The 13,567-nt window shown below is 49.3% G+C and overlaps 1 protein-coding gene across 1 annotated transcript; it reads left to right on the plus strand.

Annotated features, from left to right (window-relative positions):
* Window positions 1–9,585, plus strand: LOC117072201 (putative speedy protein-like protein 3). The gene is made up of 8 exons (XM_033192117.1): window positions 1–124; window positions 1,081–1,328; window positions 2,940–3,177; window positions 4,205–4,263; window positions 5,779–5,864; window positions 7,911–8,151; window positions 8,271–8,374; window positions 9,224–9,585. The coding sequence occupies exons 1-7, from the start codon at window positions 1–3 to the stop codon at window positions 8,352–8,354; spliced, it is 1,080 nt and encodes a 359-aa protein (XP_033048008.1). The 3' UTR covers window positions 8,355–8,374; window positions 9,224–9,585.
* Window positions 9,586–13,567: the final 3,982 nt, after the last annotated feature.

The following is a 13,567-nucleotide window of genomic DNA, read 5'->3' on the forward strand; positions in this document are numbered from 1 at the left end:
ATGGAACAGATTTTGGGAAAGATCACGACCCTGCTCCCCGAGGATAAGGAGGAGAGCCCCCAACCGAACACCTCAGGGTACCCCCTCCAGGAGGTAGTGGATGATGAAGTGTCGGGACCATCAGGTGAGGGGACTGGAGGAAGAAGAGGTGGGATAGGATCGACTTAACTCGAAGGAAGGGAGCTGGGTGCGGTGGCTCACGCCTGTAACCCCAACACTTTGGGAGGCCAAGGCAGGCAGATCACCTGAGGTCAGGAGTTCAAGACCAACCTGGCCAACATGGTGAAACCCCATTTCTACTAAAAGTACAAAAATTAGCCAGGCGGTAATGGTGCGTGCCGGTAATCCCAGCTACTTGGAAGGTTGAGACAAGAGAATTGCTTGAGCCTGGGAGGAAGAGATTGTAGTGAGCCGACATCGTGCTACTGCACTCCACTCTGTGTGAAAGAGTGAGACGCTGTCTCAAAAAAAAAAAAAAAAGGGTTAGAGGTCAGGAAGGAGAACCTGAGAAGGGTGTGTGGGAAGAATGGAGAAACTCAGGCCAGGTGCAGTGGCTAACACCTGTAATCCCAGCACTTTGGGAGGTCAAGGCAGGAGGATCACTTGAGGCCAGGAGTTTGAGATCAGCCTGGCCAAGATGGTGAAACCCCGTCTCTACTAAAAATACAAAATAGAGCTGGCATTATGGCAGGACCTGTAATCCCAGCTACCAGAGAGGCTGAGGCAGGAAATAACTGGAATCCGGGAGATGGATGTTGCAGTGAGCTGAGATTGCACCACTACACTCCAGCCTGGGTGACAAAGCAAGATTCTCTCTCGAAACAAAAAAAACAAAAGGAGGGACTCAGAGAGCCAAGGACTAGGGAAGAACATGAGGATGTGTTCTGAGGACAGAGAGATGGAAGAATGGGGAGGAGAAGGAGTGGCACATGGGGTTGAGCAGAGGAGAAAGTCAGAAAGATGGCTTGGAGAAGCCAGCAGTCTACGAGGCTGGGGAGGACGGAGAGTGCTTTGGGGTTTGGGGGTCGGGGTCTAAGGTGATCGGGGAGGATGGAGAGTGGTTTGGGGTCGGGGTATAAGGTGATCAGTTGCAGAAGCATTACACGGTGGTCTGGTTTCTTTACTCAGTCCCTGGGGTAGATCCCAGCCCCTCATGTAGGTCCCTTTGCTGGAAAAGGAAGAGGGAGTGGTCGGACCATTCTGAGGAAGAGCCAGAGAAGGAGCTCGCCCCTGAGTCTGAGGAGACCTGGGTGGTGGAGACACTGTGTGGTCTCAAGATGAAGCTGAAGCGACGGCGAGTGTCGCCCATGCTCCCCGAGTACCACAAGGCTTCAATAGCCAGCTTGGTATGAGGACACCCCAAAGAGCACCTCCAATCCTGTTCTTCTATAAAAGAGGAAATTTCCAATAACCACTCTTTTCCAATGGGAAAAATATGCCCCTAGTGGGTGAGCTCTCCATGCAGGAGGACTCAGAAGTGATCACTCATGAGTGACGCTTAGGAGAAGATAGAGGATTAGGCTAGACTTGATAGACATGGGTGCTTGGGATAAGAAAGCTTGGTTTCGGCTGGGCACGGTGGCTCACGCCTGTAATCCCAGCACTTTGGGAGGCCGAGGCAGGCGGATCACGAGGTCAGGAGATAGAGACCATCCTGGCTAACACAGTGAAACCCCGTCTCTACTAAAAATACAAAAACTTAGCCAGCCGTGGTGGCGGGTGCCTGTAGTCCCAGCTACTTGGGAGGCTGAGGCAGGAGAATGGCGTGAACCCAGGAGGCGGAGCTTGCAGTGAGCCGAGATCGCGCCACTGCACTCCAGCCTGGGCGACAGAGCGAGACTCCATCTCAAGAAAAAAAAAAAAAAGAAAGCTTGGTTTCAGGCCAGGCACGGTGGCTCACACATTGGGAGGCTGAGTCAAGGGGACTCCTTGAACTCAGGACTTTGAGGCTGCAGTGAGCTATGACTGTACCACTACATTCCAGCCTGGATGACCGAGCAAAACCCTGTGTCCAAAGAAAAACAAAGCCCGGGTGTGGTAGCTCATGCCTGTAATCCCAGTACTTTGGGAGGCCGAGACAGTGGATCACTTGAGGTCAATTGTTCAAGACCAACCAGGCCAATATAGCGAAACCTCACTTATACTAACAGTACAAAAATTAGCCAGGCATGGTGGTGCACGCCTGTAATCCCAGCTACTTGGGATGCTGAGACAGGAGAATCGCTTGAACCTGGGAGGTGGAGGTTGCTTTGAGCCAAGATAGCATCACGAACTCCAGTCTTGGTGATAGAGTGAGAACCTGTCTAAAAAAAAAAAAAAAAAACGAAAAGGAAGGAAGGCCCAGAAGTCAGGAAGGAGCATGTGGAGGGTATGTGGAGAAGAATGGAGGTACTGAGGCAGCATGCAGTGGCTCAACACCTGTAATCCCAGCACTCTGGGAGGCCAAGGCAGGCGGATCACTTGAGGCCAGAAGTTTGAGACCAGCCTGACCAATATGGTGAAACCCTGTCTCTTCTAGAACTACAAAATGAGCTGGGCGTTATAGTGGGCACCTGTAATCCCAGCTACTCGGGAGGCTTAGGCAGGAGAAACTGGAACTGGGGAGACAGAGGTTGCAGTGAGCCGAGATCACACCACTACACTCCAGCCTAGGCCACAAAGCAACACTGTGTCTCAAAAAAAAAAAAAAAAAAAAAAAACAAAAGTAAAGAGGGACTCAGAGAGCCAGGGACCAGGGAAGGACATGAGGAAGTGTTCTGAGGACAGAGAAACGGAGAATGGGGAGGAGACGGAGCGGCACATGGGGCTCAGCAGAGGAGACAGACAGAAGGAAAGATGGCTTGGAGAAGTCAGCAGTCTGCGAGGCTGGGGAGGATGGAGAGTGCTTTGGGGTTTGGGGTCGGGGTCTAAGGTGATCAATTGCAGAAGCATTACACGGTGGTCTGGTTTCTTTACTCAGCCTTGGGGTAGATCTCAGCCCCTCATGTAGGTCCCTTTGCTGGAAAAGGAAGAGGGAGTGGTCGGACCACTCTGAGGAGGGGCCAGAGAAGGAGCTCGCCCCTGAGCCTGAGGAGACCTGGGTGGCGGAGACGCTGTGTGGCCTCAAGATGAAGCTGAAGCGACGGCGAGTGTCGCCCGTGCTCCCCGAACACCACGAGGCCTTCAACAGGCTGCTTGGTAGGAGGACACCCCAGAGAGCACCTCCAATCCTGTTCTTTCTAAAAAGAGGAAACTTCCAATAACCACACTTTTCCAATGGAAACAATATGCCCCTACTGGGTGAGCTCTCCATGTGGGAGGACTCTGAAGTGATCACTAATGAGGGACACCTAGGAGACGATAGAGGATTAGGCTAGACTTGATAAAGGTCAGTGCTTGGGATAATAAAGTTTAGTTTCGGGCCAGGCGTGGTGGCTCATGCTTGAGATCCCAGCACGTTGGGAGGCTGAGGCAAGAGGATTGCTTGAACTCAGGACTTTGAGGATGTAATGAGCTATGACTGCACCACTGCGCTCCAGCCTGGGTGACAGAGCAAAACACTGTCTCAAAAGAAAAACAAAGGCTGGGCATGGTAGCTTATGCCTGTAATCCCAGCTACTCGGGAGGCTGAGACAGGAGAATCGCTTAAACCTGGGAGGCAGAGGTTGCAGTGACCCGAGATCGCGCCACTGCATTCCAGCCTGGCCCACAGAGAGAGACTCTGTCTCAAAACAAATAAATAAAAATAAAAATCAGATAAAGAAAAACAAAATCAGTAAACAAAGACAGCCGTTTCAGCTCTGCCCTCTGAAACTTAATGTCTCTTACTAACTTTTCTAAACCTAAGTGTCTCCATCCATAGTGGGGGATACCAAGGCCATGGTCACACCCTGATGTGACTGTCTCATGAGGAAATGATGGGAATTCCTTTATGACTCTGCAGCGGTCCCTCCGGGTCTGCTGGGAGGACGTCCTGACTTATTCCCAGCCCCACATCCTGTAGATTCTCACACCCAGGGCCTCCTTCAGCCTCTTCCCAGGGGAGTCTCAGAGCAGGAGCCTCTCTCCCTTGCCCAGTGAAACTCATTCTCCCCTCTCACATCCCCCTCACCCGTGGCCAAATCCTGAGACTTCCCCCCAGGAGGCACACTTCTCCTCGCTGCCCTGCTGCTCCCACGGAAACCCTGTCCTGCTTCTCATGCTGACATCTGCTCTCTAATCACAGAGGATCCTGTCATTAAAACATTCCTGGCCTGGGACAAAGATCTGAGGATGTCGGACAAGGTAAGGTTGTTCTCCATGTAACTGTGCTCCTGTTCTAATGCAAGCCGGGGGAGGGCACCACTTCCAAACCCACAGTTCTCCCTCCACCACCTCCCACCAGATACTCCTACAGTCTTTTGTTGTGTGTGTGTGTTTGTGTGTGTGTGTGAGATAGAGTCTTGCCCAGCTTGAAGGGCAGTGTCTTGATCTTGACTCACTGCAGCCGACGCCTCCCGGGTTCAAGTGATTCTCCTGCCTCACCCTCCAAACAGCTGGGATTACAGACGTGAACCACCACGCCTGGCTAATTTTTCTGTTTTTAGTAGAGACGGGGTTTTGCCATGTTGGGGGTTGGTCCTGAACACGTGACCTCAGGTGATCCACCCACCTGGCCTCCCAAAGTGCTGAAATACAGACATCAGCCACTGTGCCAGATCAGCTCCCACAGTCTTGAGTCTTGGCACCCACACATTTTTTTTTTTTTTTAATACGGATTCTCGCTCTGTCGCCCAGGCTGGAGTGCAGTGGCTGGATCTCAGCTCACTGCAAGCTTGGCCTCCCGGGTTCACGCCATTCTCCTGCCTAAGCCTCCCAAGCATCTGGGACTACAGGTGCCCGCCACCTCGCCTGGCTAGTTTTTTGTATTTTTAGTAGAGACGGGGAGCCAGGATGGTCTCAATCTTCTTACCTCGTGATCCGCCCGTCTCGGCCTTCCAACGTGCTGGGATTATAGGCTTGACCTACCGTGCCCGGCCACCTCACACATTTTTTTTTTTATTTTTCTGAGACAGAGTCTAGCTCTGCTCCCCAGGATGGAGTGCAGTGGCATGATCACAGCTCACTGAAGCCTCTAATTCCTGGGCTCAAGCAATCCTCTTGCCTCAGTCTCCTGAGGAGCTGGGACTAGCACATGCTACCATGCCCAACTAATTTTTGAAATCTTTGTAGAAACAGGGTCTATGTTGCCCAGGTTGTTCTCGAAACACTGGGCTCACATGATCCTCCTGGCTCCACCTCTCAAAGTACTGGCATCACAGGCTCGAGCCACCACTCCCGGCTATTCTTGGTCTTTTTATGATGTCAGCATCTCCCTCAGGACTCTCCTGGTCTCTTGCCAAGTGAATGAATAGTCCCTGCCTCTCCTAGGGGTCCTCTGGGATCTGAGCCCTAGGCCACAGTCTGGCCGCAGCCCTGAAGCTCCTGGCCCCTCTACTCTCTGCTCTTTGGGACAGTTCTCTGCCTGGCACAAAAAAGACCCTCCTGACACCAGCCCACCTAGACACACCCCCTGCAAAGATCCCATCAGAACCCACCATCCTGGGAGCATCACCAAAAACCCTTCCTCCGACTTCTCGGATTTGCATCCGATCTTCGAATATCCCTCCACCCCGCCATTTCCAAATGAGTACAGCTACCCCAACACTGAGGTCCCTTCTTTGAGGTGCAGCCTTTCCCCAGACCCTCATTCCCCCTCTCCACAATCTTCCTCTTCCAAGATGTGACCTCTCCCTTTTTGTGTTCCTTTCTCTCCATCAGTACCTCCTGGCTATGGTCATAGCATATTTTAGCCGGGCCGGCCTCTTCTCCTGGCAATACCAACGCATTCATTTCTTCCTGGCTCTGTGAGTGGTTTGCTTCCTCCTATCCGTCAATATCCAATGCCCTGGGACAGCGGGGGAAGTGGGATTCCAGCCTTTCATATCCTTTCACCTACTTGTCCTCTTTACTCTGTGTACAAAAAAGACAGGATTATACTATCTTGTTCTTAGACTGTTGTTTCTAAAAAGAAACTCAGGCTGGGTGCAGTGGCTCATGCCTATATTACCAGCATTTTGGGAGGCCGAGGCAGGTGGATCACCTGAGGTCAGGAGTTTGAGACCAGCCTGGCCAACATGGCCAAACCCCATCTCTACTAAAAGTAGAAAAATTAGCTGGGCATGGTGGTGTGCACCTGTAATCCCAGCTACTCAGGAGGCTGAGGCAAGAGAACCCTTTGAACCCAGGAGGTGGAGGTTGCAGTAAGTTAAGGTTGAGCTACTGCACAACCACCTGGGTGACAGAGCAAGACTTTCCCCCCCCCCGCCACAAAAAAAAAAGCCAAAAAAAAAACCTCCAACCCCGCTGTACAAATAAAAGAAAAAAACAAAAGGAACCATAAACCACTCCTAAGGGGAGAAGAAAAGGGAAAAGGAGCGGAGGAGCGGACACGACAGTTCCTCCAGCAAGCAGCCTTTCTGGTTCTTCTCTCTCTCCTTCCCACATCAACCGCAAATGCCATCGACCTCCTCCGGGTTCCCATGACGGAGATCACAGTTCAAGTCTCCCCTGCGTGACTCGAATCCACTGTCAAATGCTCCCTGACGGGGTCTCCTGGAGTCTCTCCCCAAGCCAGGGGGCTTCCTAGTGCAGCCGGAGCATCTTTCCAAAGCACAATGCCCTCACTGCCCACCTGAACAACTTCCTTAGCAGATGTCTTTCTAAATCGGGGCCAAGGTCCACAGTGCCAATTCCACCCTCTCTACAATCTCTACAACCACACTGGCTCGCCATCTGGGTGTTTCCTGGCTTGGCTTCACTGCTCCTTCCAAATGCCCTCCACTGACTTTGCGTTTGTGTTTTCTGTCTGGGTGTCCCGCACACATGTCGTTCTGAAGGGAAGGACACATTCCTTGAAGTCAGTTGACCCCACAGCCTCTGTCGTGCCTTCCCTCATCTTCCAACTTCGGCATATCGTAGCTCTCCAGTTACATCCTATGATAATGTGACATTGGGATTAGGTCATCTGCCCTGATTACTCCCAGTCCCATTAGACTAGATGCCTGTAGAAGGCAGGGTCCTGGCAAAATATCAATGTATCCAATTTCTTTTATTTTTTTGAGACAGACTTGCCCTGTCCCCCAAGCTGGAGTGCAGTGTTGAGATCATAGTTCAGTGCAGCCTCCATATCCTGGACTCAAGCGATCCTCCCACCTCAGCCTCTTGATTAACTCCGACTACAGGGCTGTGCCACCACACCTGGACAGTTATTTATTTATTGAGACAGAGTGTTGCTGTGCCCCTCAGGCTGGAATGGAGTGGCCTAATCTCAGCTCACTGCAACCTCTACCTCCTGGGTTCACACAATTCTTATGCTTCAACCTCTTGAGTAGCTAGGACTAATGGCTGTGCCACCACACCAAGCTGATTTTTACATTTTTAGGAGAGATGGGGTTTCTCCATGTTGACCAGGCTGGTCTCAAACTCCTGGTCTCAAGCAATCCACCTGCTTCAGCCTTCCAAAGTGCTAGGATTACAGGCATGAGCCGCCACGTCCGGCATATATTTTATATTTTTAATAGAGACGAGGGTCTTGCAATGTTGCCCAGGCCCATCTCAAACTCCTGGCCTCAAGTGATCCTCCTGCTTCAGCCTCCCAATGTGCTGGGGTTCCACGCGTAAGCCACCACTCTCAGTCACCAGTTGGGTTTTTGTCTCTATCCTGAAGGAGTGGGAGACGCCCTTCAGCAGGTCTCTGTCCAGCAGAGCCCTCTGAGGAAGGCGTGACTCTCTGCAGGGTGGGTGCCAGTCCTGAGCTGAGGACAGTCCCCTGCCCTCCTCTGGGAAGCTGACGTCAGCCAGAGGTCTCTCCTGGTGGTGCCCCTAAGCAGTAACCTGATTTCTGTCCCCAGCTACCTGGCCAATGACATGGAGGAGGACAGCGAGACCCCCAAACAAAACATCATCTACTTCCTGTACAGGAAGTACCGCTCTCAGATACCCTGGTCCGAAGCGTCGTTTCCAGTTTTTCTATTCATTCGCTGGAGGGCCAGGAAGAATCGCGCTCAGAAAGCCTTGTTCCATAAGCTTCGGTTCCAGTTCTTCCGTTCCATGGGCTTCAGGGCCTGGGTTTCCCTGGAGGAGTTGGAGGAGGTGGGTGGGGCGTGGGGAGGTGGATATGGGGAGGAATCGGGTGGGCTGGAGGCTGGACGAGGGGAGAGAGGGGTATCCTGGCGAGTCCCCATCTTGTCAAAGGGTGTTTGTTTTTCCAGATCCAGGCTTATGACCCAGAGCACTGGGTGTGGGCGCGAGATCGTGCCACCTTTCCTAGAGCTCCAGGGACCATGGAGGCCTGAGGTCATCGGCCTGAGAGAAGGTATATCTGCGTCCTCCGGGGTAAAGGAAGAATATTGGGTTCTATTTCGGAAATCTGAGGAACCCAATTGCTTGATCCAGCTGCAAGCCTGGGCAACGTGGCGAGATTCCCTCTCCACAAAAATACAAAAATTAGCTAGGCGATGTGGGAGGCATCTCTACTCCCAACTACTCAGGAGGCTGAGGCGGGAGGATCGCTGGAGCCTGGGAGGTCAGGGCTGCAGGGAGCCCTGATCCTGCCACAGCACTCCACCCCGGGTGACAGAGTGAGACCCTGACTCAAAAATAATCACAAATACTGAGTTCCGGGAGGTTCACTATGATTGACGCACTTGAGTTACCCATTTGGGTTGAGGGTTCAGTGGAGCTTTGGTTTACATCTTGTGCAGCTGACCACGTTGAGCAGAGCATGAGACTTCATCATGAGGAGGTAGGATTATGGATTAGGCTTCTGGACTCGTGGTTCGTGATGTTGTCACATTAGAAACAGATCTAGCATGGTTACAAGTTTAGCTCTGAAGTGACCCAAAAGGTCCCAGCTGTGATGAGGTCCAAAGCCACATTCTCTGAGGGTGCCCTACTGCCTGGGCAGACCCACCCAAAGTCCTTGCTATGAAGATCACTGGGGCTGACTTTGGGTGTACTGAGTGAGTTTTGGAGTCAGGGTCCCAAAGTGTAAGTATCACAGTTGAACACAATGGTTCAGAAGCAGGGTATAGAAAGAAAGTCAGGAGATAAAATTGCATTTCCCAATTGCTCTGAACTCTAGTTAGACTTGACGTGGGATGTGAATAACCTTCCTGTCTAGAGAGCTGCCTCCCTGAAGTGTGACATCCTCTCTCACTTCCAGAACACCGGGCCCGGGGAGATGCGGATTTTCAGCAACAACTCTATTCCAACGCTAATGGGAGACACTAGGAAGGAGGAGAGGAGCCATTTGTGCAGATCATCTAGAAGAACCTGGACTGTTCTAAAAGGAGCTGAATACAGTGATCACGTTGTCCTCTTAGGACCGGGGGGCTACTTCTAGGAATCCATAGAGAACAGTGAGAAACCAGGGGTGTTTCTGGTTCCACCCCTTCCTGCGGCACCACCTCCCTTTTGATATTGCTGAATTCCAACCTCCCTGGGGTGGGACCTGGAGGTCCTGTTTCCTATGGACTTGGTTGCCACAGTCCTGGAGCATTTGAAGGCACAGGGCAGACACTCAGATTGGCACGGAATTCTGTGTGAAATATGAGTGCCATAGACCGTATCAGAGAGCTTCGTGCACACTACGCATTTTATTGGTTTGTTTGGAAAATGTGGGCCATTGCATTATTAATAGGTTTGTTTTAAATAGTTTGGAAATTGTTGTACTTTTGAAAACATGCTGTTCCTGTCGAGTTTTTTGATGAGTTATAGCTGTTACATATACATAAAGATAATTTTCTTTTCATTTTTAAGACAGAATTCTTTTTATCCTAAATCTTTTATCTTTAAATTGTTTTCTGTATTATTATATGTACCTCTGAAGCGAGGACACTTTTTATCTAGGATACTTACATAATAATCTCTTCTATTTATAGCTATTGGTAGTTCCCCTAAGTTTTCATCTTAGACATTTTTATTTGTTGTTTAGGTTTGTGACTGAATTGTGAGAATTCAGTTGTGATTTTTAACATGTCTTAGATATATATACTAACATGTCTAATATATACTATATATTTTATTGGTTTATTTTGAAAAAGATGGGCATAGAATTATTACTACATTTATTTTAAATATTTTGGAAATACTGGTATTTTCTAATAGAAGCTGTTTCTATAAAGTTGTGTGATGGGTGTTATAACTGTTATACACACATAAATATAATTTTGTTTTCCTTTTTAAGAGAGGATTCTTTTTATCCTAAATCGTTTACCTTTCAATCTTTTTATCTATTATTACATGTGCTGCTGAAGGGAGCACACTTTTTATCTGTGATACTTGGTTAATGTATATATTACATTTATAGCTCTGCGGTAGTTCCCCTAAATTCTTGTAAAAATAAATTTTTATTTGATATTTAGTGTATGTTTGAAATGTGAGAATTCAAATATAATTTTTTACCTTGTATTGGCATGTTTGTATGTTACTTTAAAGAGGATGTGTGTTCTAAAGGAGGACATGAGCTATGTGTTTTCAAGAGAACAGTGCAGTGTATCTCTTGGGAAAACGTAATAAAGATGAACTTTTCTCACCTTCACAGCAAGTGTGATCATATTGGTCTGGATTGATTATTTGCTGTCGAGTGACATTTTTCCTTAATGGGGTTGGTGGTTATTTGAACATATTAATTAGCTCTGGAAGATAATCCTGTACTGTTTTTTACATAGAATAAAACACAAGGCTGGGTGCAGTGCTCACACCTTCAATTCCAGCAGTTTTGGAGGTCATGGCGGGAGGATCACTTGAGGCCAGGAGTTTGAGGCCAGCCTCAGCAACATAGCATTTACATCCATTTTTAATGTTTAGTTTTTAAAGAAAAACAACAGAAGAGAAGGCTGATCCCAAGCTACAGGGTTTGTCTGTTTTGGATACAGAGTCTCGCTCTGTCTCCCAGGTTGGAGTGCAGTGGCACAACCTTGGCTCCCTGCGACTTTCACCTCCAGGTTCAAGCCAATTCTCCTGCCTCAGCCTCCCAAGTAGCTGGGACTATATGCACCCGCCTGTACATCTGACTAACTTTTGTAAAAATGGTAAAGACAAGGTTTCAGCATGTTGGCCAGGCTGGTCTCCAACTCCTGACCTTAAGTGATCCGCCCACCTCGGCCTCCCAAAGTGCTGGGATTACAGGCATGAGCTACTGCGCCTAGACTCCAAGCTAGAGTTTTAAAGCAGGAAATGAGAGAAATATATTGAGAGGGAAACCAGGTGGTAAGAAAACTCTAAAGGTGGCCAGCCATGGTGGCTCACGCCTGTGATCCCAGCAAGAGTTCAAGACCAGCCTGGCCAACATGGTGAAACCCTGTCTCCACTAAAAATACAAAAATTAGGCAGGCGTGGTGGTGCATTCCTGTAATCTGAGCTATTTGGGAGGCTGAGGCAGGAGAATCACCAGCAAAGATTGTGTCTCCTCACCCCCTCTCAAAAAAAAAAAAAAAGTTCCTGCAACAGTTAAAGCTGTTAAAGACAGGCAGTCTGCCATGCAATTCTTTGTGATTTTTCTTTTTTCTTTTTGGAGTTGGGGTCTTGTCCTGTCACCTAGACTGGGGTGCAGTGCTGCGGTCATAGCTCACTGTGGCCTCAGAATCAAGCTCAAGCCATCCTCTTACCTTGCCTCCCAAAGTGCTGGGATTATAAGCATGAGCCACTGCACCTGGCCTGTGTGATGCAATTCTGATGTCAACTCCCTGATGTTACGTCAAATGCCACAGGTTAAGGCCACAAGCCCCCACTAGACTGCCCTCGCTTTAGATGCAAGCCGCAAGCTTGGGTGTCCTCAGACCACATGTACTTCTCACCAACTGCCTGCAAATTTGGAGGTTCCCACGGTGCCCTCAGGTTTGATAATTCACTATAACAACTCACAGAACTCAGAAAAGCATAGTTTCTTTCTTTCTTTTTTTTTTTTTTTTTTTGAGACGGAGTCTTGCTCCGTCGCTGGGGTGCAGTGGCCACCACGCTTGGCTAATTTTTGTATTTGTATTAGAGACGGGGTTTTGCCATGTTGGCCAGGCTGGTCTTGAACTCCTGACCTCAGGTGATCTGCCCACCTTGGCCTCTCAAGGTGCTGGGATTACAGGCATAGCCACCACACCCAGCTGACTTCTAGAGTTTCAATAACAGAGATGTGGTTCAAGAAGACAAGGCCTTGACTGTTTCTACAGACTGACAAGACACAATCTCTGTGGTCCATGCCCATGGTGCGATCTGGAAAAAGGGGGCCTCCTAAATGCCAACAACAAGGAAATCAAATGTGCAACAAACAGAAATACTGATATTGATGTGGGCCATGGAGAGGCCTAAACAGATGACTGCAGTCAGTCCATTTCCAAGGTCAGCAAAGGGGTGACTCTGAAATAACAAATTTCAGACGCCATGCCCCAAATAGGTGCACGGGGTGGGAAAGTCCTCCAAATGTCTCTGCTTCCTTCAGTACCTCTTTATGAAATAAGCCAAGGTACTTCCCTGGGAAACTTCCTCTTCTCTTTCCTTCACTTTTTTTGAGGCGGAGTCTTGCTCTGTCGCCCAGGCTAGAGTGCAGTGCTGCAATCTCAGCTCACTGCGACCTCTCCCTCCCGGGTATTAGCAGTTCTCCCGCATCAGACTTCTAAGTAGCTGAGATTACAGGGGCGTGCCACCATGCCCAGTTAATATTTGTATTTTTAGTAGAGACAGGGTTTCACCATCTAGGCCAGGCTGGTCTTGAATTCCTGACCTCGTGATCCACCCACCTTGGCCTCCCAAAGCGCTGGGATTACAAGCGTGAGCCACCGCACCCAGACTTCTTTTTTTATTTTGTTGAGATGAAGTTTCTGTCTTGTTGCCCAGGCTGGAGTGCAATCACGCAATCTCGGCTCACTGCCACCTCCTCCTCCCAGGTTCAAGTGATTATCCTGCCTCAGCCTCCTGAGTAGCTGGGATTACAGGCACCCACCACCAAACCCAGCTAACTTTTTGTATTTTTAGTAGAGATGGGATGTGGCCAGGATGGTCTGGAACCCCTGACCTCTCATGAGCCACCCGAATTGGTCTCCCAAAATACTGGGATTACAGGTGTGAGTCACTGCGCCCAGCCCCTCCCATACCCTTTTGGCCAAGGCAGTACAATTCAGAAGAATCTTGCCAGGGAAGACTGGTAAATGGACGTCAATGTGATGCCTATGGCTCCTGGTGGATTTAGATACCTCCTGGTGCTCACTGATACCTTTACCAGTTACACGGGGGCTTTTCCATGCCAGACTGAAAATGCAGAGAGATCACTGATCAACCTTCAACTATTCACTAGCAGAACACTGAGCGGACTGTGAGGTCACCAATACCTCCTATTGCACTTGGATAAACACCTCCTGGGGAATAGAGATGAACAGGAAGGAAATAATCAAACAAGTAGAGATGGCTGTATTCCCTCAACCAGAAGGGTCCATTAGTCTCTTTTCATACTGTTATAAAGAACTACCGGAAACTGGGTAATCTATGAAGAAAAGAGGTTTAATCGACTCACAGTTCT

This window comes from Trachypithecus francoisi, unplaced genomic scaffold (assembly GCF_009764315.1).
Source record: "Trachypithecus francoisi isolate TF-2019V2 unplaced genomic scaffold, Tfra_2.0 Lachesis_group4, whole genome shotgun sequence".
Lineage (NCBI taxonomy): Eukaryota > Metazoa > Chordata > Mammalia > Primates > Cercopithecidae > Trachypithecus > Trachypithecus francoisi.